We start from the raw sequence: 27,063 nt of genomic DNA on the forward strand, positions 1-27,063 counted from the left end.
GCAGAAAGCAGACGAGCTTTGCTCAGACAGTGTTGTCACTATTAGATTAAATGAATGTAGGTGCGGATGCTTTCCAAATATCCAACAAACAAGAAAGAAAAAAGACCTGTCACAATTCCATCTATTCAGAGTGTCAAAGACACTTCTATGAAGGCAGAGCTATCAGTGAAAGTCCCTGAGAGAAAATGTGCAAATCATAGTTTGTGGTAATGAGCTGCACATCACTGTAAGGTTCCAGGCCCGACCATCACCTCAATCAGTACTGCTATCACAAGAATGGCCTAAAACTTCCTAATAAGAGAAAACGGCAAATATTTATTCCCAGCCTCTCTTTAAACCTTGGTGTCTTTTCATTGGCTGAAATTACAACTGAGTGAAATAAATGAACAGGGTAGGCTGCATGAAATGAGAATCAGCTCTACCACTTGTCTTTGTCACCTTAAGCACTCCGCTCATTGTTGCTTACAGTAGCAGATAAGGCAGCATATGCTAAAGGATTGGTGTCTAGTTTAAGTCAGACAGATTTCTAAACCCTTACCCTGTCCCTTTTCAGACATCTCCCATGCATACTACCAGGAGCATTGGGTAGCTTATCTAAGGCACATTATATTAATTAAACACACCGGGCTTCCAGCCTCCATATTTTTGACCAATTTAATGTAAAATAGAAGTGTGGGTATTTTTAATAAAAACAAATTATAGAAATACAAAGAAGCTTATCTTTGTCATCACTTAAAAATTATTTTATACTAGATAGGGAAATGGAAGATTCTTGAGTCTTAAATGTATGTAAGAATGACAAACAACCTAGCATAATAAATGAATGGATGTGAGGCATCATCGATACAACACGGTTAATGTTGATGTCACGCTCAGCTTGTCATCTGTTACTGGATAAACAAAAACAAACAACTGCCGTTACTACGTATCACACTTCTTTAATCTATTTCTCTGGTTTTGATTTTTCTGTATGACCGTTTTGACAAATTTTTTTAATGTTTTTGGCTTTGTCTTCTGATCTCTCTGCCCTACGGGCTTTAACCCTTGTTTTGTTTTGTGGCCTCCCTTCATTTCCTAGCCCTGAATACTCTTTTCTTTTTGCAAGTTTGACTCAGTCATAACAGAACTCATTTGGACCACCCATTACTTATGCCTGGCCACACTGTAATGTTGTCTTGATGCAAGGAAAAGGCACTTCAAATTAAATATATCAATATATGCCATCATTAACCTTCAGGTTAAGTTGAGTTTAGTAAATCGATTGATACAATCATAATAAGTAATTTACTTCAATTAGCAAGTAGGATGACAGCATAAAAACTTTTACTATATATGATACCCTATATCTAAATTTAGAGCTTCCCTCTTAGACAATTAGCATCACAATCAGGTTTTTGTCTAGGAAACTTTAAGCTTTATAGAAATTTCCTGATTTTCCAACTTGGGCCCTTACAGAAGTGTTTTTTGCTGCACATTCATGTCATGTTGAAATATATTTGTTTCAACCTGACATGAATACAACTTTAAGTCCTCCAAACCTGCCATTTTTCCAAGTTCGACACAACTCAGAGGACATAAGTCAAGTCAAGCTGGGGAGCATGCACTGGTACAGTGCGTTGCCGCACCCACTACACAACAAAACAACTCGGGATCCTGGTTGGCAACCTCCCAGGCAGACACGCGGTCTAATCCCACCCTCCGAAAATCACCCTCTATCTGCCGCAGCCAGGTGTTACGTGGGTGAGCCCTTGGCCTGCTCCAGCCACTCTGGTCCCCAATAATGAGGATCTTACGAGCTGGATCACCATCGGGAAAATGCGCCACATGGCCGCAGTGCTGTAAGTGATGCTCCCTCACAATGCAGGCAATGTGCCTCATTTGGGCAAACCGCTCATTTGACACAAAGTCAAACCAATGGTACCCAAATATTTTCCAGAGAGACACAGTACCAAAGGAGTCCAGTATTCGTCTCAGGTCACCGGATAGCGTCCATGTCTCACAACCATATAGCAAGACAGGAAGCACCAGGACTCTAAAGACTTGGACCTTTGTTCTTTTGCATAGATATCAGGAGTGCCAGACACCCCTTTCCAGTGACATCATGACTCCTGACCCCCCCCCATACTCTCCCAATCTGTGCCTACTGACTGAAGAGTCACCAGAGACATGAATGTCACTGCCAAGATAAGTAAACCTCTAAACGAGGTCAACTCTCTCTCCGCAGATAGACACACTGCTGATGGCTGCGCCCAAGAGGTAATTAAAGGCTGGGATCTTGGTTTTTATCCAGGACACTCGCATGCCCAGACACTCAGACTCCTTGCTCAGTCTCTCGAATACCCCAATCAGAGCCTCCATTGACTCCACAAAGATCACAGCATCGTCAGCAAAGTCAAGATCTGTGAATCTTTCTTCACCAACAGATGCCCCACAGCCACTGGACCCCACGACCTTGCCCAACACCCAGTCCATACAAGCACTGAACAGAGCAGGAGCAAGAACACAACCCTGATTGGCTGGGAAAAACGCAGAGGTCCTGCCTCCACTCTGCACAACACTCACAGGACCAGTGTACAGGCTGGCCATGATATCCAGCAACCTCGAGGGAATCCCATGAACCCTCAGGATGTCCCACAGGGCAGCTCGATCAATTGAGTTGAACGCTTTACGTAATAAGGGTGAAATTATTATACTGCATGACAAACTTATACTGGGAATTCGAGAGGATGCATGTTCAAAGTACTTATTATGCTTGGATGACATAAAGTTACTCATTTTTAAGGACCAATACAATGGTGAGCACAAAATTAAACAAGGCAACCAAGTAACTTTATGTTTTTTAAGTGTCAAAGTTCTCAAACAAAAGAACAAAACAAACAAAAAACACAAAACAAAAAAACAAAGTTAAAAGGTCCTAACAATAAATTGTAGTCCTTTTCCTTCATACACTCTGAAATTCATTGTTTTATTTAGCAGATTTAGAGACCTAGAGGCTAGACTGTGGCAGCGTCTGCCTTTTACAGTCCCTGCATCATGCTGTCACACATGCTCATCGGATACCGTAACCAATAACAATACTTGGAAACCCATCAACGTCTTACTAAACATGGTGCCCCCTTTGAAGGAAAGCATAATCAAAATGGCAATGAGGCAACTAAGTAAATCTCAAAATAACAAAATCCAAACAGCAAAAATTGATTAATAATAACTCAGGATGTCCTCACATGCACTTGTTACACTCTTATAAAAACAAAACGCTGCTGATAAATTACATGGCAAAGCAAAATTAAACTGACTCTGTGAACAGCGACAGTTCATCCGATTGGTAGAGTTTTCTCTTTTTAACTTTCAGAGATTCAAGAATATATTGTAGTTGGTGTTTAATCTGCTAAGCGGAGGTGTGCAAAGTGTGGGGGTGAACATGAAGATGCAAGTGTTCAAAAATAGCAATTTCTGAAATACAGGAATTGTGAGGGGGAACACAATGCTGCCTACTGGGATGGGGCATCTTAAATAAGACAAACAGTCTGTTTAGATTCTCTAAAATTATCATATGGATAAGAGTCTGATGGTTTATTTTAGGAAAAAGTGATTTCAAATAAGTCTCAATTGAATTTATTTAATTGACGGAATGTTAAAAAATGGTCAGTGACAAAAATGCTGAAGTGATAAAAATGCTCAACAATATCTTGATATTAAAAATACAGTTTGTTGGACAAGTTGCAGCTCTTGGTATTTGTGTATGACACAAAAAGAAATGCAACCTGAAAAGCTTACAATTAGTGTATAATGAAGGCAATGGAAGACTGTTTGGAGGAAGCTGTGGGGAGAATTATTTGTAAAGTTTATGGACATAAGAGCTTACATGGCAATTAATGGAAAATGTTTAGGAAATTATTTCATCAATTTGAAATGACATGCTTGAATAATTCATTGTAATGGATACCATGTGATAAGATGACTAACTGGCAAAGGGTTACCAGGATCATAAGTGGCAATAACGAGGCACAAAATAGGGGATGGGCTCAAAGTAAACTGAAGTGGACAGCACTAGAGCTTCTCTGAGTGCCAGCATAGCCAAACTGAAAATAAATAGGCCATGGGGACAAGTGTAATAGGGAGGGAAGCGGAAAGAAACTTATTGCATTTCCCTAGCAGACAAATCCCACTTAAAACCGAGTACACCCGCTTTGTCTCATTATAAAAAACAGGTAACCCAAAACTCTTGTCCTTTAAACAGGAAGAGTGGACACAGAGGTGCTTTGATCTAGAGGATGTTAGAAAAGTGCTGTGACTTTGTGGTGTTTTTTTTTTACCCACAAATCAAGTTCAGAGATAGCTCCCAAGTTAACTCCAGCACAAGTTTAGTGGTCATTCCCTGTTAAATCCCTTGTAAGCGTTGTGTCTGGAAAGAACATTCAGCACAAGACAGTAATCAACACTGGATGGGGAGCAAGTTCATTGAATGACATGCTCACTCATTAACCCACACTCAATTACACCAACGTAAACCTCTCAGTTAATCTATCACAGATGTCTTTGAGATGTTGTTGGAGAACTGGGGTACCTGAAGGAATGCCCAAGCAGAAATAGGAAGAATCTGCAAACTCTACCCAGGCAGTGCCCAAATGTGGTATTGTTGAGCTGTCAAAACTGAGAGCTAAGCACTATGACCACTTAATTCAACATTAAAAATCTCAAATATATACATCTACAAGGACATCTGAAAGATTTTTGATACGACGCAACTGCCATTTGGATATATGGAGTCCATTAATTATATATAGTAAAATATAAGAATACAGTGATAGGAATGGAATTACAAGGGAAGAGAAAGCAAGGGATGCCAAAGTGAAAGTGGATGGATAAAGAAAAAGATCTGAAGGAAGAGTGCTTGACTGGTGAGGTGCCAGACTGAGCTGTATGGAGATTTGATTTAAGCACATCAATGCCACATAGAAGTGGTATAAGATGAAGAGGAAGAAGAAGAAGAAGAAATGGTAAGAGTGCCAAAAAATATTAAAAAGGTCAAATTTATATTCAGAAAATAGGTTAAAAGATGCAATGTTTCAGCTGTGTAGTCTTCATCAGGTGCCTCTTATCTTTCTTTTCAGTATTTGAATAAAATTGTATCTACTGTATTTTTATTTACAAGTGAATGGAAATTTGGTGATGGATTAAAAATCTGCTGTTAAATTCAGATTCTGATACTATGATGTTCAAAATGTTGATTTTAACATGGTGTCTGTGGAAAATCGAAACTGATTTTCACATTTTAAAATTTAATTGGAATATTACACATTTTTTGCATTTTGTAGATATTCTGGATGGCTAAATCTAAGCAAAAAACACAAATTTACAATGAATGGTTTCTGAAATATCCACCCTAAATGCTCAGACCTTTGTACAATGATAGCTTCTAAAAAAACTTGTCCTATCTTCTTTAGACGAGTTGCATTGTGTTAGTCTTGTGTTTATTTGTGGTGAGGACAGTTTTAGGTCTCCGACAGGTCCGAACACTTCAGACTTGTATAACTGTACAATTAAATTATTTATTAATTGTATTCAGTAGACTTTACCTAGAAAATTGATTCATTTCATTTTTTCACGCAAGAAAAGTTACATTGATTTCTGAAAATATATATATTATTTTGACAGGTACTATTTGTATTATTTCACAGGTACTCTATAACATACTTATGAGCTGCTTCTCGCAACTGAGAGGATGTGGCGGATGTTTGCTGACTGGTCCTCCAACCAGGAGCGTTACCTGGTAGTTGACCACCCAAATAATCAGATTGAAATACTATGGATATAATACTGATATGGTATCGATAGTATTGATATAATACACCGACCTACACCCTGCCAAGTAAGTGAATCACCTGTTGTGACGCAATCCTGGAGGCTTTGCCTAAGGCACTGTTGTTCGAGTTTTGATCCCCGCAAAGGGAAGACAATGTACGTACACCTGATGAGCCTCAATTAAGGTGAAACACATGTTGTATACTCTTTGTATTAAGTGACAGGTACTCTATACATACAAAATTTATATATATATATATATATATATATATATATATATATATAAACAATGACAAACATATCCATTCTGTGGTTTTACTTCCGATGCAGAACTGAGAAGCTGAATACAAGGCCTCAAAACTACAAAGTTCACTGTTTTGAGAGCAGGAACTAAAAGGAATTGAAATTGACATGAGGGGTGTGTAATATAGGTGTCAGGGCAGAGGCTCGTGGAAAGTGGGAGGAGTCAGAAGTGATGCCACTAACAGGGGCATCATCTTATGGGCCACAGAATGTCTCGGGTCGCTGAATCTGTCTGATGACTGACGTAGGAATTTTTTTTTTAGCCAAACAGGATAACTGATTTGCAAAAATTTTGGACAATAGTTTTTGAAATACATCACCTATTTAAATATTCTTGTGTGTACATATGGAGGCAACTGCACATACACACACACACACACACCTCTAAAGAAATTTACAAGAGTTAGGACACCATATTTTTACTGGTGTTAAAAGTCATCATCTTTATATCCGTAAGGAACCAGTTTAATTAAGAAAACAGCTTTCAAAGTAAAATGCAGTTTTGGCTTAAAAAAAGAATTTGCAAGTTATAGGACATGCTGGATGATGAAAAGAAAGAAATGAACTTACACAAACACACACAGAGGCATTAAGCCACCCCTGTACCAATCTGTCAATTAAATGTGTTTATTTCATTTGATCCAATGTGTTTAATTCCAGATTAAATATTTAAGGTGTTATTCAATCTCCCATTTGTTTTACTCCACATTCATTTGTGTGTAGACATAATAAATGTTTTACAAGTTATTATAACAGTACAATTGGTTATATTTTATTGTAACATCTTTTAGTAGGTAAATTGCTTTGAACTAATGTAATCATAGTACCATGTTGCACTGATGTTTAATCACTCATTTTCTGATTCTGCTTATTCTAATACAGGATAGTCAAAGCATCAGGTGCATGCAGGATCCACTTGCACACTAGGTTAACTACAGTAACCAATTCACATAACACTCAAATTTTATGGACACGTGTTAAAACCACAGAAAATCTTGTGATCACGAGACGAACAAGTACATTTCACAAAGATAATTACTGAATTAGAATGTGAACTCAGAATTGTAGGGATATGAGGCAGCAGCTCTAACTACTATATCACTCGATACTGGTATCATATTTTTTATTTTGGATTTTATTTTCTTTTACGGACCTGCTGAAGGGACAATAAGTTAATAATAATAAGCACCAACATGTTCTGTCTTATTTTCTTTAATGACAATAATAAAGAGCTTAAGAGCTCCCTTTAGCCTTCAGGCATTTAGGAGACAGGTGATGTACTACTTGCCATGTGACTGCATTCTTTTCACTTGGACGGCTTTTAATTAAAATGCAGATGCCAGCCCAGATTGTAATCCTTTACCTTTAGCCCGTGGCTCCATTATGAAGTATAAGCTGCATGCCAAAAAAATTATCAATCCAGGCTTATGTGTGTGTGACTTTTTTATCTTCTCAGCACATAAATCTGCTAACAGATTTAGTTACCTTTAAGCTAGGCTGAAATGACTACTCTCTAAATAGTAAAGGAGCACTATGTTTTTGAAAATGACCTGTTATTAATGTTTTGAAGTTGGAGACTACAACTAATAACAAACATTGCTATCTAGTATTTGTAAATTTGTTTTGCAAGTCATTTTTTTCTAAATAGCAACAAGAATCTTGTTCCACCCCAATAAAAGACATTCTATTAGTCTGCTGAATAAATGAATGCAGGTTATAAAAAGCTTAGACATGTTAAATCCATATACTTGGAACTGCATTTGTTTCATAATTAAATGCCTGTCCCAGACAACTTTAAAGAAGAGCCTAATTCAACTGTAAAGACAAGTAAGGATTACACCGTTCACAAAGTGAATAAGAGAATTAGTACTCCTAAAAACCCGTCATTCTGATTCACAAAGTCTATCTAGATAACAACAGAGGCAAAGATGGAACTCTGCAGTCATACGCCCTTAAATGCATCTGTATAAATTGACAGCACTTATGAAGTCTTCCACTTAAATTCTTACTTTACTGTTATCTAATATTCCCTCAAAGAAAATGTCTTAACAGATTAAAGTAGAGAAAAATTTACTTTCATTTTTATTCCAAAAAAATGGAATATGGATATGCCAAAATGATCATTTGCATGTGAAGATATCTCCTGAAGACCAACTTCCTGAAGTTCACAGCATTACTACATTTTCTCCCCTATCAGAGGCCTGAAGAAATAAAGCTGCCATTTTAGTGAATAAAGGGTGTCACCCTAGTCATGATCCGCAGGTCAGAGAAGAGTGGACATTGACATTGTCAGAACTGGCTATACAACTGTAGAAAAGCTGGATAATTAGTTATAACTAGGGCCTCCATAGTAATGATGATGAACAATGGGCCCAAGCCTTTTAGTTGACTTTAATCAGATTAGAGGACATATGGCTGTTCAGAAAAGCAGTGCTTCTAGAATTCACCAGGAGGATGGAGGCCTGGATACCCAATGAAACCTTAAAGAACAAACACTGGAGGTCAAAGAGTTCCCCACACAGTATGTGAAGAAAAATGATGCAGACAATAGTGATTGAACATGAAGGGGAGAAACACTAGGTATGGGTAAGTCAATGTTTCATATTATTTGTCAGATAACCCTGTTGAGTAATCTTCAGGTATAATGTAAAACACTGGTTTTTGTTGTATTGTGGGTTTTCCACTCCTTTGTTGTTCATCTTAACCAAAGACCTTATTTTTGCATATTGTGTAGGCTGGCAGTATACAATGAGGACCAGGATGGCAACCGGTATGTGACACCATGACAGGATACAAGTAAATGTGCACTGTTATTTATAGCAAAAGATCCTCTCTCCATCCAGGATAACATAAGTATTCACAGTAGAAACAATACTACCTAAGTAAACACAATGACACACAACAGGTTAATTGGCTGATTAGGAAAGTGTAGCCTTCTGGCTAAAGTGCTGGACATAAGACTATGGATTCACTTCACACCTCTCACTTACTGTGTGACCTCAAATGAGTCGCCTAAGCTGTACATATCTATCTATCTATAGGATGCACTGTCTCGAATGTAGTTTCTGCTTCCATTCCCAGGTTCATGGAGGCTCTTCCTGCCAAACAGTGATGTCACTTCCATTGTGCTCATGCTTCTGTCTCTTATGGTTGTTGTAACATAAAAGAAGACCTGGAGAGGAAATTGTCATTTTTGACCAGTGTTACTCTCCAGTATTGTGATTACTGAAGGAAACATTACTCTTTTATAAACTGAAAGCTTACTCTGTCTTAAACAAGTATACTGGTTGGGTCCCCAAGTTTTTAATATCTCTATCATTTATCTGTCTACAATATAAATACATATATACTGTACAACACATATGTGTGTATAATAAATGCAGTCTTTTTGGCCGCTATATTGGATAAAACCACACATACTTCTTGGTTAAAACAGACAAGATGGGCAATTGCGGCAGTTCTTGTGTGATTTTGGGCTATATAAAATAAATTGTATTGTATTGTGAGATGCATGGTCTAAGCAACTCTGATCAAGTTATGAGTGTTTGCACTTTAGCATTTGTATAAAGTTGCAGAAAGGATGAAGGTGGTGGAGGGATAAGATATATTAAATACCTTTCTTACTGGATCAGTACACTCCCAGCCATATTCACTGCTTGTCACACATATCTTCTAAGAGCTTCACCGAAATTTGCTCCTTTTACTTAGTTTCTACAGATTGTCCACATTTAGTGTACAGCACACCCCGTTTCTCTATGAGATTACTATTAGCGCTGTGGTGAAATGGAGAATGCGGTCCGCTATATTATATGACATGCTACAACAATATTAATGAGAAATACCAACAAATAAAAAATCCTGTGTTGGCTAATTTTGTTTTATCTACAATGTCACCAAATTTCAATCAAATCTTTGAGATTTTCAGGTATTTGTTTTCCTATTGTGTTTTTTTTTTTTACCCAAAAATACTGATATAACGAAATGTCCTTTGAAAGTGGATACCTACTACCCTAGATGTACCATCCTGCCAAATTTCAGCTTTCTAGCTAAACGAGAAATAAAGTGTTTGTTGATGAGTGAGTAAATATGTGAATCAGTCAGTCAACTTTATATTATATACATATATAAACATAGATGTGATACATACGTTATATACAGTATCTTGAAAAGTTATTCAAGCACTTAACATTCTCTAATTTTACTGAATAAAAAAATAACTGAAATTTAGCTACTGTGAAAATGCTCAAAATTTGTTTTTAAATATGGCATTGCTTTTAGAAATTTAGAAAGAAAGATATACTACAAGGAAACAGCAATTCAAATGTAAAAAATGGACAACAAATTGTTGAGTTTTGCATGGGTGTATATCTAATGTATACTGTGTATATACAGTCAGTAGTCATACAGGGAAACATGACGCCAGGAAGGTTCTACGTTGTCAATAGTGTATCTTATTCAGAAGTGTCAAAGGGTGAATACTGGCATTGGTCTATACAAATTTTGCTGGGCAAGATTGATGTTCAGGTAGGAATAACGTATTATGGACACCAAGAAAATTCTACATTTGTTTGAAATGGCATATTACGATTGACATGAGCCAGATTAGGATTATTTTGTATTTAGAACAAAATCTGAAGGTCTGTTTCTTAGAATTTATGGAGATATATCCAATCCCAAAGCATATGGTAGCCAATTCATGAACTGTAAGATTTCTTTGACTTGGGAATCCTGCGGAGTGCCTGTTCATCAATCATCCTATTCCACTACATATTAATACCTGCACAAACAATACGACAGTGAAGACACTTTTAATTTTGTGTTTCATTTATTTTGTTCATTATGGAATATCTCCTATGCTTTGTGTGTTTTTCTTCTTTGCTATGTCTAAGTTTCACATTATTTTTTATAAAGGCTGCACTAGACCAACTGAGAATTGCTTTAACTTACAAAAGTAGAATGGTTTGTGAGACCTACCTGAAATCTCAGATCACTTTTAAAGGCTACTGAGATATAAGTGTATACAGTAGCAGATTTTCTTGGAAGATTAAAAGCCGCCTGTTAAAAGACATAATGTATTCTAAGCATACTGTGTCAGTTTGTTTGTTTTCCATAGTGTTAATTTGTTGTTTTGTCAAAGCACCAGCAATCATCCTTAATAGACTGACTGAGTTAAATGTTTTACTGTCATACAGGTATCTTAGTTAAAGTGCAAGCAAAATACTTATTCAAAAACTATGAAGAGGGTTTTGACCAGACACTTCACTGAAATTAATACAGTTGAGGTTCACAGCAAGCCTAGCCTATACAAATTTAATTTTATGCTCTTTTGTATTGAACTACAAATGTAATATACAATAAAGCAAATCCATTTGGCTTTTTGAATCTAACCACAGGGTATCTTTTTTCTTATTTTTGTTTTAAAGCACATTCGTTCAGCATTACAGTAAAATGTGATTGCACTACAGGTATGACACAAGCATTTGTGGTACTGTACTTGCACTTTAGTCTTGTCAAAGAATGACTAAACCTAACAATATATCAACAACTGCACCTGCACAACAGCAATCAACATGTTGGAAATTAACCCAGCAAAATATTTAGTAGTAGCAGTGAGTTCCCTTCACACCTTACCATCACTAATTTTTATCAAAGTCTCTTCGTCCATGGACAAAGACTGAATTGTCACAACTCTTGCCTTTCCCAAATAAAAGGCTGCCAAAACGATATCACCATTACAATATATGAGCTGACAGTTTCTTTTAAAGTGGCTAGGCAGGTTCCAACATGTCATGTCTGAATGTGTGCAGTTTAGAAGGAGAATGAGTAAGAATAAAGACGCAAATGACTTTGAATAGGAGTATCAGATGCATTGGCAGAGACACATCAGCAGCAGCAGCAGCCCATTGGTTTTCACAAGCAATATTGTCCCTGTTGTGCTAAAAATGGGCTGGCACTCATGAACCACAGTCCTGTAGTCAAAAATTTGCTGTTGAGAAAAGGAATTACCAAAGGCTGGCATAACTTGTTCAGGAGAAAAAAATATAGGATTAAGTCAGTCCGTCATCAGCAGAGTACATAATTAATGCTCAAAGTGTTGTATCAGAATGTAAAACACATCAGAACTTATCACTGGTGGGGTATGGTAAATGTCAGTATAAAACAGTCACTAGATACTAGAGGACTGTAGGAAAAAGCATTTCCTGATCTGATGAATCTCGGTTTCTGCTGACAAAAGGGGGGAACAAGGACCTAACAAAAACTCCATGAGTCCCTCTAGTTGTCAACAATGCAAGCTAAAGGTTACTGTGTAACAGTTTTGGATTTTTGTGGAACACAATGGCCTCTTGTTATGATTTGAGCACTGTTTGAATTCCACAGGATATATGAATATTGGTGTTGATCAGCTAATGCACAGTTGTACTATGAATGGATTTTTGCAACAGGCTAATACTCCATTCCACAAGGTTACTAAAGTTCTACAACTTAACCAGGAGCAGCACAAGTAATTCATCTTAAAGCAGTTGCCTCTTAAGCCACAAATCTCAGATTAATTAAGTATCTGTGGGATGAGATGTGGCTAACTATTGCAAACTGAGATCCAGAACCAGCTAATCAGTACCACCTAATGGACACATCTGAGTGAAGATGGGCCAGGAGCATCAAGCTGTTGTGGAATTTTATAAAGCAGCGATTTCACTGTTGTATTGCACACAGTCCAGTGGTCCTCAATAAACCTTTGATGAAAAGAGTCAGCAGACAGGCTAACCTAACCCTTTCAGAAGGAAAATGAGTTTTTGTCAGTTAATATTTACATTTACTCACTCAGAAAACACTTTTATCCAAAAGAGCTCAACATAATCGAGTGAGGACTGTTACAGAACAAGGTTACAAAATTGGCCAACACAAGTGAAGAGTTCGACTACTTACTCTTTTCTAAGCTACTAAGAACCTGGCAACAAACCTATTACCACTTAGAAATATATTCACAGAACAGGAGTAACTTCAAACACTTCTTAAACTGAGCAAGGGAGTCATCGGTTCAGATGCAGATGGGCAGATTTCAAAAATGGTGCCGAGTTATATTAGAGTTCAAAACATCCCATACCTCATCATGGGTGGGGTAGGAAGCCAAGAGCCCTCTCGTGTCTCACACTTTACATGCCTTATTCAGTTCTTGCTTTTAAGATGTTTACCTCTTCTGAGGGAAAATGATGGACTGACCTACTGTTAGGTTGATGTTTCTTTTTATCATCAAACATCCTCGTAATAAAAGTTATGAGTGAAACTGACCAAAATAAACTAAGTTAATTAATCCAAATATCACTTTAAGAATCATAAAAGTGATTAAAATGGTAACGGACTGGCACCTTGTTAATGGCTGACTCTTGCATTGCTGTTTAAATATGCTTTGATTCCCCACAGAAATTACCATAATATAACTTTCTGAAAATGGCTTAACCCAACTCAGGGTCGCTGTGCCTTTCTTGAGAGTACTGGGTGCAACTATGGAGCAAACCCTGAATGAAGCTGCAATAAATCATGGGGCCCACCCATCTACACAACCCACACCCATGCTCTCACGAGTACACACGAAGGGCCCAGTTAGAATTCACAGTTAACATGCATAAATTTGGGGTGTAGGTGGAAATTAACAGACAGACACGAGAAGAATATGCAAATTCCACACACACACACACACACACACACAGTTGACATGGGTTTTAAACCCAAGACACTGAAAACCCCACAGTGCCACCCCAATCATGGCAAAGAAAAACATCATTTAGAAAACAAACAGATCAACCCATGTGTACCACCATTTACCTGTAGAACATGACATATAGGATTTAATCATTCTGCCACAAAAACGATTCTGACGAGGATGCTGCACTGGGAGTGGGCTTCACCTGAACATTTTTAACGATTAGGCCACACAATCTTGAGTTTGAAAAGCTGTAATAGTCATGCACGCTATAATCTTTCAGATGAAAAGACGAATTATCTACAGGTGTGTGTACACATCACAGCAGGCCAACTGAAACTGTAGTTTTCAACACCGTTTTGCATACTCCTACAACGGCAATAGAAATTCCCCAGGTGGAAGTACGAGCCGTTACCTGACACGATGCGGCCGGAGGCCCCTCGCCAGTCCAGTCGCCGAACTGCGTCGTGACCGCCGGATTGCTGGAGCTAATCAGCACCGGAGAGCTGATGTCCACGGCTTGTCGTTCATTCCCAGGAGGCTGAGCAAGTCGGTTGAGCCGGTTCAGAGTGCTGGTCATGGAGGGCTGCCTTAAGCTCTTCTTGCCGCCGTTAAAAAGCCCGCTGCGGGAGGATTTCCTCAAGGCGCTCCGAGACTCTGGCAGACTGCGCGCTTTTCCCTTTCCCAGAAGCTTTGCCGCAGTGGAATTTGGCTAAAGACAAAAAAGCATGACACTGAGCGTTTGCCACGGAACTCTTGAAGACATCAGAGATGAGCACCTCATTGTGAAACGTGATTACTATTTTTTTTTTAATGCGGGATGAGCTGCCGTTTCCTCCCCGTGTTCTCCGGCCCTGGCACCACTTTTCAGTTGTGCCCCGAAAGTGATGGCCTGCCACCAAGCATAAGAAGCATCACTAATTTTAACGTGCCTCCGCTCAGAAGCAGCAAGCCTGAAAAGATGAAAAAAAAGAGGCAGAAGCACAGATATTTAAAAAAAGGGCAGCGGCAGCAAGCGAAGACAACCTGGCATGGAGAGACGTAACCCACGAGTGGAAGTGCCAACGGCCAAACGCTGGCTCTGATTAGAAATCTAATTTATCTGAAAGCTGACTTCGGGAACCTAAAATGACGTCAGCAAAATGTAAAACGCTGCAGTACTGATAAACGATGAGCAATAGTCTTTTTTTTTTCATTTTGCAGCGTGGGACTGATAGAAAAGCTGTTTATGAAATACAAAAAGAGAGAGAGAGAGAGAGACGGTGAAAGCAACAGAGTACGAGCGGAGCTCTCTAATCGCCCACAACAAACATCAATAATACATAACAAGTGGTAGAAGCAAGAAAAGCAGGTCAGCGCGACACCCACGGTACGTAGAACAGCAACTCCTGACAAATGCCCAGGTTTGGTGCGATCCAAAACCCCCAGCCAGTGGCTCTCACACACGTCCTTCAAAAGCTTATGCAACCAAGCCGGGCCTGGAAAGCAGCCGCTCACTATTAGTCAGTCATTAGCTGATGCCCACACATAAAATCACAAGAGGGATTCTGCAGAACCATCCTCCGTGACTTCATCTAGCCTGATTAAAGTAGGGCACTGGTGCCCTCTCCCCTGCCTGGGCCACCCACTCTACTTAAAAGGAAAAAAAAAAAAAATCTCTCACTGCAGTGTTGTGATTTTTAAAATTAATGTGAGTACTTTCATAGTGAGCAGGTTACTTTTGAAAGCCGGCAGTTTGTATTGCCAGCTTAAACCTAAAAGCTCCTCTGGCACTCCTGAACCCAACATCTATTTACTTGTATTGAGCCATCACGGGCTGTTGCTCTTATTATTAAATATTCATTATGTCTTTGGCAGCCTTTCATAGTAAAGATGCTTGTTAGTGCTCACAGTGGTACATTGTGACCTCCAACTCCAGAGTTCTAGGCACAATTTCAAGCCAGTTCATTGACTGTGTTGAGTTTGTGTGTTCTCCTTGTGTCTGTTTAAAAATTTCTCAGGTACCCCATAGTTACCTCCCAAATCTCAAAGATGTGGGTGTTAGGTCAATTGGTGACAGAATTGTGAATGTGGGTGTATGCATGTGTGTGTTGTGTAGGCTTCTGTTTGCCCAAATGAGTTGGCATAGCACCCAGATTCCTGTGATCCTCCAGTGTAAAAAGTAGAGTCAGAAATTGAACAATTATGCTGATTTCTAACAGTATTAATAATAATTAATAATGAATAATAATTGCATTACTAATGGAGACGAATCAGAGTACAGGAAGGTTGTGGAGGACTTTGTCTTGTGGTGCAGGGACAACAACTTGCAACTTAACATCAGCTAGACCAGCGTTTCTCAACCTTTAAGTAATGAACCCAAACTCATAACCGTTTTAATCGCACCCCCCTAACGTTTTTTTGAAAGGAGCCCACTGATACCAATTTGTTCTTTTTTAATTAATGATATATCATAGATGCATATTTTATTGTACCTACCTAACTTTTATCAACATTGATCTAACTCTATATTTATTTTTCTAGTATCAGAATGTAGTTTAAGTTAATTTGTTTTGGTTTCAATGGATGTATTTTTGATATTTTCAAATCTTGTTTTCTTTTTTTCACATCTTCGTGCCCCCCTTTTTGTTACTTCGCGCCCTCCTACGGGGGCTCACATCAACATTTTGAGAATCACTGAGCTGGACAAAAGAGCCGGTGGTGGACTTCTGGCATGCCAAGAAGCTTCTGAGATGGGTCACCATTCAGGGGGAAGTCATGGAAGTGGTGCAGAACTACAGATACCTGGGGGTTCACATGAACAACAACCCGAACTAGTCTGACAACACAGTGGTGCGTTACAAGAATGGCCAGAGCAGACTGTATCTCCTAAGGAGACTCAGGGTTTTTGATGTGTGCAGCAAGCTCCTGGAAATGTTCTACTAGTCCATAGTAGCCAGTGTGTTGTTCTACGCTGCAGTCTCCTGAAGTAACCTGAGCTCAAAAGAAGCACAATGCCTGAACAAACTTGTCAGGAAAGCCTGCTCCATCACAGGGCAACCCCTGGACACATTAGAAGCTGTTGTGGAAAAAAGGATAGTGGCAAAATTGGATGCCATCATCAAAATCCTCTTCATCCCCTTCAGGAGTCACACTCTTGGAGCACTTTTAGCCACAGGCTCATTCTACCAAGGTGTACTAAGAAGCACCTATGGGGGGTCTTTCCTGCCCAATGCTCTCAGGCAATTCAATGCCACCTGATGTACTTGTTATTTGGATTGATTGATTGATTTGTTGATTCATTGATTAGCTGTATTATCTGTCCTGTGAGTCTGTATTCTTGTTTTTTATGTTTCTGCTGATGTATGTATCTGAATTTCCCCATGGGATTAATAAAGTTTATCTAATCTGATCTACAGGCTAGTGCAGGGATGTCCAGTTCTGATCCTAGAGGGCTGAAGTGGTTTCAGGTTTTCATTCTAACCATATTCTTAATTAGTGATCATGTTTTTGCTGCTAATTAACTTCTTTGTGCATTAATTGACTAGCTTCTGAAGACTTAGACTCCTTAATTGTTTCTTTTTTCTTTAAATAACAGCCAAACAATAATGAGGTAGAAAACAAACCAACATATGACCACCAGCCTGTGTCCATCATACAATAGCTGAAAATAAAGAAAGATGAACATTTCAGCATTCTGCTAATGATCTTCTCGGGACCACATAACATTTTAAGAAGGAAAAATTAAAAATCAAGAGTTTTGGAAATGTGGTAGAATTGGGGCACCAACAAGAGGTTGGGAGCATACACCGATACAGCCTGTTGCTGCACCCAGCAGAAGATGAAGCACCTTAGGACCCCGAATTAGGACCCGAGTACAACCATGCAATGGGTGAGTACTCACCAATCAGCAGCACACACATTTGGATGGAATGGAAAAGTTTGAGTTTTTTTTCAGTGGCTGGAATGCCAATCATGCCACCAACCCTCAAGTTCTCCCTGCAAATTAGAGGACCTGCCTGCAGGGCTGGAAGCTGGTTAGAATTATACCCAGGACGGAACAATTGCAGGTTAAGGGCTTTGCCAAGGGGCTCAAAAGAATGGAATCAATTCTACCATTTATGAGATTCTAAATTGGCAACCTTTGGATTGCTGGCACATATCCCTAGCCTCAGAACCACCAATCCACCTCCACATCAACAAGCCATGGAATTAAATAATGGATTTAATTAACAACAAGAATCGGCATCTAATTAAAAAACTGGCTGGGATGAAATTGGTTAGAGCTTGAGGACCTAGACTTAGCTGCACATCTATTTGGTAACTTCACAACTAATTTCTATTTGGTTGCCTTTTAATAAATAAAAAGAAATTCAGAGGACCGCATCTTAAAAAGCAAGGCAACTAAAATGAAGGGAAAAGAAGAGCAGAAATTGGTCACTTATAAATAAAGTGTCAGGAAGGAAAACCTGCAGGCAATGCAGCCCACCAGGATCAGAGTTGGACTCCCCAGTCTTAGTGGGTAAGTCTAACAAGAGGCTTGAATGTTCTGGCTCCATCACTAGATCCTACAACAGGTCAATTACTTTGAAATGGTGTTATCATGGAAATGTGTGATATAAAGTATGTTGGTTTAGGAATGGAGGCATAATTGATAAAGGATGATGGACTGAAAACATAGCAGTTTAAACTCTACCACAGAGGGTAGCAAGCAAAAAACATAAAAAGGGAAACATTTTAGGAGAGCTTGACCACAAGCGAGTTCACAGAATTCGGATACTTTTCTGCCTTTGGTGTCCCTTCATGCATTTCAACGTTGCTCCCCTATTGATTGTAAATTGTTGAAGGCCATCTTGATGCTTGAAATTTGACGGTATGAGCTGACATTTAACATTTGTTTTGGCCATAAAATTATGAGGGGCACCCTCAGCCACAGTGTGCTGGGTGGGCAGCCTATGAGTTCCTTTTTGTTTTGGGAGCTTCTTCTCTACCACTGCACACTCATAGTGTGACCTGGAGCAAGTCACTAAATCATTGAACTTGCTAGTGCTCAAAATGTAGACATGTCAGTATATAAATAATTATACCAGTCAAGCATTTGGGGATGGTGTTCACATTGGGCCTATAATAAGTTAGTAAAGAATTGTGGCCTATACGGTAATAGCATCAGACTCTAAGCACACAGCTACAAATTCAACATGACCCCAATTCATTTGATGTCTAAGGTGGTTGAGATGCAGTATACTAAGACCACTATGGTAAGCCCTATTTGTGTAAGCTGAATTGTATTTTGTTAAATGCAATGACATTTTGTGTTTTAATAAATTCCTGTTCATCATAGAACCAGAAGTGGTATGTAGTACTACATGCCAGTAAGAATTTCACTGTACTATGATAATATTAATGCTACTGCTGCTATCAAATTTGCAAGTAATAGGGACTGAGGGAAAGCTATCCTGGACCAGATAGCCATTGCTGTCCAAAGTCAGTTGTCATCCCTGCCATCTATACCCCATCTTCTTAGAAGCCTCCCACACCCACCCATCTTTTGAGATTTGGCTATCTACAAGCTGACAGTGATTTTTTTTCTTTTCTCCACCAGACCACCTTTCTATTGCTACTCATAAAGGGTCATTCTTGTTTGGGGGTTCTGCTTTAGGAGGCTTCTTCCTTACCAAAACATCACCTATGACTCTCATCAAGTCACTTAATATGTCAGAGCTCATACTGGTATGTGACTAATTGGGGTGGCATGGTGTCAGTGATACTGTCCCATGGATCTAGTATTCGGAGTTTGAATTCTGCACTTGCACAACATCTATGTTGAGTTTACATGTTCTCTCGTGTCTCTGGGTGCTTTGATTTTCCTTGACATCACCAAAGATGTGCTGGTTAAGTTAATTAGCGACTCTGCATAGATCATCGTTAGCATGGCTCTGTGACAGTGAATTACATTGAGTGAGTTTAAGATGTTAATGTTTCACTAGTCAAGCATCTTGGGTGGCAATTAAAATGAAAAGCACTATATAAAATTTACTAGCATTTACTTATTTTAACTTTTATTCCCTGCTTTGTGGTGTTGCTTTAGTTTAATAACAAGCCTTATAAGTTCAGTTTAGACTTTTTTTCCTTAGATGTTAGCCCTTAAACTTGTATGTAAAACTCATGACCTTAAAAGCTCAAGAAATGACAAGCAACATTAGTCCTTGCAGATGATCAGACTGCTTCTTGGTCTATGGGGCACACATTGCATTAGAAATATTGGTTTGACTATTTAACCTTTCAAGATTCTGCTTCCAGTTTTTGCAATCACCATTTCCTTTGTGTAAAGCGAACATGACTCCTTTGAACCCAAGTCGTGTGTGTGAAGCACTGGACAAAAGGAGCCCAAGTTGGGCTTCCCCTGAGGGCAAATGATAAAGCTGGGACCAAATTCATATCCCACTATGCATGAATAATTCATTTTGGCATAGCTTTCACTGAACACATGCAGTGATAATTTTTATCCATCCATTTTCAACAGGCACTTTTCCCCAGCGTGAACAAAAAGCTGGAACCATTGCATTACTTCCTTGTGTTTTTTTATATTATACACTAATGGAATTTTTCAAAACAATATATTCAGTGAGGAAAAAGCTCATTGCTGAATAAAGATGCATATTTTCAGCCTAAATTTTAGAATGTATTGGGATAATTTTATGGCAGCAGAGTCACACAGAGATCCTGGAGGTGTCATTCAGGCCAACTGGTTTCTTAATTAGTAACCAATTCCTGCTGCTAATGGCACAAATGTCTTTTGTTTTCCTTTTATTTGATTTGATTTTTATGATTCACTGCCCTTAAACATTTCTTTTTTCTTAACCAGCATCCAAACGATAATGAGATGTAAAGCAAGCGAACAAATGACCAGCTACTTCAATCCCTTCTGCACCTATAAGTGATGCAAAATCTGTTTCAATAAAATATTGAAAAGAAAAAATGAAGATGTGAGAAATGTTGATCTGGTCTGGTCCACAAAACATTTTGGTGGTGCCGTGAGAAAAAAGAAAATGATCAGAATTAACTACCATGTTTCACTACAGCAACAAATGGCTTACAATTAAGAGTGTGGCTGTTTAGAAAATGCTGGCCTCCAGAAACTGAGTTTGAGATGTTTGAGTTAGTTAGCTGGTTACCGCACTTCACATCTAATTAATATTTGGTTTCTGGTTAAGATAAAAAGAAACAAGGGCTTCAGATCTTGAAAATCAAGTCAATTAAATGTAAGGAAAAAGAAATTTGTTTCATTAGCAGTAGGATTTGCTTATTTATTAGGAAGCTGGCTGAAACAAAAACCTGCAGCCACTATGGCCCTCCAGGGTCTGAGTTTGACACTACTACTTTATGGTATTTTATTAATTTAGCCTGTGATAGAGTATTGGAACTTCAAATTGTAATACTTCTAAAAAGCTGTCATTTTTGTTTATTCAGTATAAACTGTAGATCCACCTTAAATTATTGGAGGCCGATTTTCATGTACTGCTGTACAGTTTCATTGATCTACAGGATTTTAATTTGTGAATCTTTCTTGGTCAATCCTTGATCATATGTTTCACACTCACCTTGAGTGTTTGTACTTGCTAGCTCTTTATTTTAAGTCTTTTATAGTTATAGAATGTTTATTGTTACATCAAAATTCTGGACACTATTTTATATTCTTCACATCTGCACATAAGTAGATTAGAAAATGGATGGATAGACAGATGGATGGATTTAATTCTGGAACATTTGCAGTCTATCTTCAGTGTCTGATTTTCATGAATTTGATTTTGAAATGCGTTCTATCTTGTTATTGTGTGTCCTTTTGTATGGCATTCTTGTATGCTTAGAAAAGTGCCTTTTGATATTACCTTAGAAGTCTTGCAACAAGTAGACGTGGGTTAAAGGTCTTGGGTGCTCTCTGCATGGAGTTTGCCTGCTCTTCCTGTGTTTGTGTGGGTTTCCTGCTACAGTCCAAAGATGTGTAGATTAGGTGAACTGGTGATGATAAACTGGCCACTTAAATCTCTGTGGTTTCACCCAGGGCCATCTTTATGCATGGGCACACTAATCTATGTATGTTGTGACTTGCTGAGTGGTTGTGTAGATAGGGGCCCCAGTACAGTGAAATTATGATGATGGATGGTCTTTTTGTGTAATTTTGCTATGTTAGTATTTGGGTGATATTTTATCATTATTGGACTTGACAGTCAAATAACCCAGCCACAGGGGATGCACAAACCAGTGTGTTTCTTTGTGCCGGTCTGAAGCCCGGATAAATGGGGAGGGTTACGTCAGGAAGGGCACCTGGTGTTAAATTTTGCCAAATCAATATGAGGACAACAATACAAATTTCCATACCGGATTGGTCGAGCCCCGGGTTAACAATGACCGCCACTAGTACGGTTAGCCAACAGGGTGCTGGCGGGAATTGGGCTACTGTTGGCCGAAGAAGGAGAAGAAGAAGAGGGAGAGACGTGTCCAGAAGCAGGAGGAGATGAGGAAGGTAAAGAGAGTGGAACTGAGGGTAGGAACTTGGAATGTTTGCAGTATGACTGGTAAGGGGAGAGAGTTAGCAAATATGATGGAGAGAAGGAAGGTTAATATATTGTGCGTGGAAGAGACTAAATGGAAAGGGAGTAAGGCCAGGTGGATTCAAATTGTTCTATCATGGTGTGGATGGGAGGATAAATTTGGTAGGGGTTATGCTGAAGGAGCAGTATGTCATGAGTGTTTTGGAAGTGAAAAGAGTGTCAGACATAGTGATGATTATGAAGCTGGAAATTGGAGGTGTGATGATGAATGTTATTAGTGCATATGCCCCACAAGTTGGGTGTGCGATGGATGAGAAAGAAGATTTTTGGAGTGAGTTGGATAAAGTGATGAACTGTGTACCCAAGGGACAGAAAGTGGTGATTGGATCGGATTTCAATGGACATGTTGGTGAAGGGAACAAAGGAGACAAAGAGGTGATGGGTAGGTATGGTGTCAAGAAGAGGAATGAAGAAGGTCAGATGGTAGTGGATTTTGCCAAAAGGATGGACATGGCTGTGGTGAATACATATTTTAAGGAGAGGGAGGAACATAGGGTGATATACAAGAGTGGAGGAACATGCACACAGGTAGATTGCATCCTATGCAGAAGAGTCAATCTGAAGGAGATTGAAGACTGCAAAGTGGTGGCGGGGGAAAGTGTAATTAAGCAGCATAGGATGGTGGTCTGTAGGATGACGTTTGAGATCAAGAAGAGGAAGAGAGTGAGGGCAGAGCCAAAGATCAAATGGTGGAAGTTGAAAAAGGAAGACTGCAAGGTTGAGTTTAGGAAGGAGGTGAGACAGGCACTGGGTGGCAGTGAAGAATTACCAGACAGTTGAGCAACTACAGCAGATGTAGTAAGGGTGACAGCAAGAAGGATGCTTGGTGTGATATCTAGAAGAGGAAGGAGGAAAAGGAAACCTGGTGGTGGAATGGGGAAGTACAGGAGAGTATACAGAGGAAGAGGATGGCACAGAAGAAGTGGGATAGTCAGGGAGATGCAGAAAGTAGACAAGAGTATGAGGCAATAAGGCACAAGGTGAGGCGAGAGCTGGCGAAGGCTAAAGATAAGGCGTATGATGAGTTGTATGAGAGGTTGGACACTAAGGAGGGAGAAAAGGACCAGTAGGGACTGGCTAGACAGAGGGACCGAGCTGGGAAAGATGTGCAGCAGGTTAGGGTGATAAAGGATAAAGATGGAAACATACTCGCAAGGCGAAGGAGAGGGTGTTGAGCAGATGGAAAAAGTACTTTGAGAGGCTGATGAATGAAGAGAATGAGAGAGAGAGAAGTTTGGATGATGTGGAGATAGAGAATCAGGAAGTGCAATGGATTAGCAAGGAGGAAGTAAGGACAGCTATGCAGAGGATGAAAAATGTAAAGGCCGTTGGTCAAGATGACATAACCGTGGAAGCATGGATTTGTTTAGGAGAGATGGGAGTGGAGTTTTTAACCAGATCGTTTGATGGAATCTTGGAAAGTGAGAGGATGCCTAAAGAGTGCAGAAGTGTACTGGTGCTGATATTTAAGAATAAGGGGGATGTGCAGAACTGTAGTAACTACAGGGGGATAAAATTGATGAGCCACAGCATGAAGTTATGGGAAAGAGTAGTGGAAACTAGGTTAAGAAGTGAGGTGATGATTAGTGAGCAGCAGTATGGTTTCATGCCAAGAGCACCACATATGTGATGCTTGCTCTGAGGGTTTTGATGGAGAAGCATAGAGAAGGCCAGAAGGAGTTGCATTACATCTTTGTTGACCTGGCACAAGCATATGGCAGGGTGCCTCAAGAGGAGCTAACGCATTGTATGAAGAAGTCGGGAGTGGCAGATAAGTATGTAAGAGTTGTACAGGATATGTATGACGGAAGTGTGACAATGGTGAGGTCTGCTGTAGGGGTGACAGATGCATTCAAGGTGGATCAGGGATTGGCTCTGAGCTCTTTCTCATTTGCAATGATGATGGACAGGTTGACAGACAGGATTAGACAGGAGTCCCCGTGGACTATGATGTTTGCTGATGACATTGTGATCTGTAGCGAGAGTAGGGAGCTGGTTGAGGAGAACCTGGAGAGGTGGAGATATGCTCTAGAGAGGACAGGAATGAAGTTTAGTAGGAACAAGACAGAATACATGTGTGTAAATGACAGGGAGGACAGAGGAATGGTAAGGATGCAAGGAGTAGAGTTGGCAAAGGTGGACGGGTTTAAATACTTGGGATCAACAGTACAGAGTAATGGGTATTGTGGAAGAGAGGTGAAAAAGACAGTGCGGGCAGGGTGGAATGGGTGGAGAAGAATGTCAGGAGTAATTCGTGACAGACGGGTATCAGCAAGAGTGAAAGGGAAGGTCTATAGAATGGTAGTGAGACCAGCTAAGTTATATGGGTTGGAGACGGTGGTACTGACCAGAAAGAAGGAGACAGAGCTGGAGGTAGCAGAGTTAAAGATGCTAACTAAGATTTGCACTGGTAAGACGAGGGTGGACAGGATTAGAAACAAGTACACTAGAAGGTCAGCTCAAGTTGGATGTTTGGGAGACAAAGTCAGATATGCAAGATTGCGTTGGTTTGGACATGTGCAGAAGAGAGATGCTGAGTATATTGGGAGAAGGATGTTAAGGATAGAGCTGACAGGCAAGAGGAAAAGAGGAAGGTCTAAGAGAAGGTTTATGGATGTGGTGAGAGAGAATATGCAGGTGATGGGTGTAATAGAGCAAGATGCAGAGGATAGAAAGATATAGAAAAAGATGATTCACTGTGGCAACCCCTAACGGGAGCAGCCGAAAGATGAAGAAAAAGTCTCTTCATTGGTTGAAGTGGTGTGGGCATGCGATGATGACAGACAGTGAATATGTGGGTAAAAGAGTGATGGGAATGGAAGTACAAGGGAAAAGAAAATGAGGGAAGCAAAAACAGAGATGGATGGGAAAGTAAAAAAAACTTTTTTTCTTCAGTGTCTCCTGCCTATACATTAAGGAAGCCAGCCCTGACACACACCACTCACTTAGAATGAGAGATAATGCCATCTGTACTCACTTTCCCCAACTCAACTAGTCAATCCAAGCCAAGATCCTTCCAGAGCTCACTGGTGGCCATTGGATTGCTCTTTAAGTGCTTGATCATCTCTCTCTGTCACTCACTTGCATACACAGCACACATATACACACACAGACACACCTTAAGCATGACTTCTCAGGATAGCTCAAACCTTTCTGAAACTGTCTCCTCCCAGGTCTGTATGGCACCAACAGAATTTTATGCCAAAAACAACAGTGGAAGTTTAGAAGTTGAATTATTATATAAGCCATTGATCTCTTGGAGTTTGTTGACTTCTTCATCTTTCTTGCTTTTAACTGAAATGCTTATTTTTTTTTCTATACTTCAGACTCAAAGCTAGTATCCATCCATTTTCTGAACCTGCTTTTTCTGATATTAGTAAGTAGCTTGAAATTTAGCAAAATGTATGTAAAAATATTGAATCTTTAAAATAATTTACTCTTGCTTGCTTTTAAAAGTTTTTTGTGATAAAGTGTTTTTTTACAGTAAATATTTAAAAAGACAAGTCAAGACAATGCCTAAAGAGAACAAAAATTACCCTCCACAAGTCCACCTACCTACACACCCACTGGTACTGGAATCCATGAAAAGACATGCAGAAAGCTAAAGCAAATTAAATATATTTGTAATAAGAAAGTATAAGGAATGCCAATGTGAAATATGCTAACATTTAAAAGGTTAAGTAGTTAAATACTGTTCAATCAGTGTGGCATAATGGTGGGTTATTTTGGTGAGTTTGATTGTCAGTTGGGATTTACATGGTCTCCCCATATCTTGATGACTTCTTTTTCTTCTCATGGTCAGTGATGTACTGCTACTTGGATGGGTGACTGCAAATTGTCCCAATGTCAGAGAATATGTGAGTTAGTGTGCCCAGGGAAGGATTGGCACAGCAAAAATCTTGCCAGTGGAATAATCTCCATCTCCTTGTGACCTTTTATCTTGAAAAAGTTTGTTCAGTAAATAGCGAGATTATCCATCTATCTTACCATTTTTTCTTAATGGGGTTGCTGTGACATGTCAAAATTGACAGGCAGGAAACATCAAAAAACACACACAGGTACATGTTCATTCCATTTCGAATAGTAGTTAAGGCAATGAATTTCAAACTACAGGTGATCAGGTTCAGTTCAGTGTGTCTCTGAGCATGCTACTTAACTGGCCTGTCCTAAATGTATATGTGACCAATTGTATTTGCTTTACGAAATGAAGTTTAGTTTGTTAGCAGGCAGTGTAGCTCAGCGGCTAAGGCATTGAACTCTACACTACAAGGTTGCCTCTTCCTCATTGTGTTATCCTCAGTGAGGCACATAGTCCACCTGAGATCCAATGGAAAAAATAAATAAGCAAGCAATAGCACTGTACTTATGAGGCACATTCAGTTTATTCTGTATAGAAACACATTATATAAAACAAACGATGTGTGCTCTCATACGCTTACACTTCATCCATATTGAATTGATTCTGATCATACCTAGGAGGATTATGCATAGGTGGTGACTCATCAACAGTACCAGGGAATTGATATTTCAAAATTGTCTCTCTCTGGTCCACTTTGGCATTTTCAATCAAGGCCTCTACAACCCTGTATTCCCCATGTAAAATCATTACTTAGACAGTGATGCAGGCTTGTACTATTATAGGTTAATTGCCATGCAAAAGAA

The 27,063-nt window shown here is 39.3% G+C and overlaps 1 protein-coding gene across 3 annotated transcripts in view; it reads right to left on the minus strand.

Annotated features, from left to right (window-relative positions):
- Positions 1-27,063, minus strand: part of LOC120543380 (E3 ubiquitin-protein ligase SH3RF1-like) — a 147,676-nt gene that overhangs the window by 39,529 nt on the left and 81,084 nt on the right. For 2 of the 3 annotated variants that reach the window (XM_039776430.1, XM_039776431.1), the window contains exon 5: positions 14,226-14,522. The exons of the other annotated variant lie outside the window; for it this stretch is intronic. In XM_039776430.1, the coding sequence (XP_039632364.1) occupies positions 14,226-14,522 (297 nt within the window). The remainder of the gene's footprint in view (positions 1-14,225; positions 14,523-27,063) is intronic. 3 annotated transcript variants of the gene reach the window in all.

Source organism: Polypterus senegalus, chromosome 13 (assembly GCF_016835505.1).
Source record: "Polypterus senegalus isolate Bchr_013 chromosome 13, ASM1683550v1, whole genome shotgun sequence".
NCBI lineage: Eukaryota > Metazoa > Chordata > Cladistia > Polypteriformes > Polypteridae > Polypterus > Polypterus senegalus.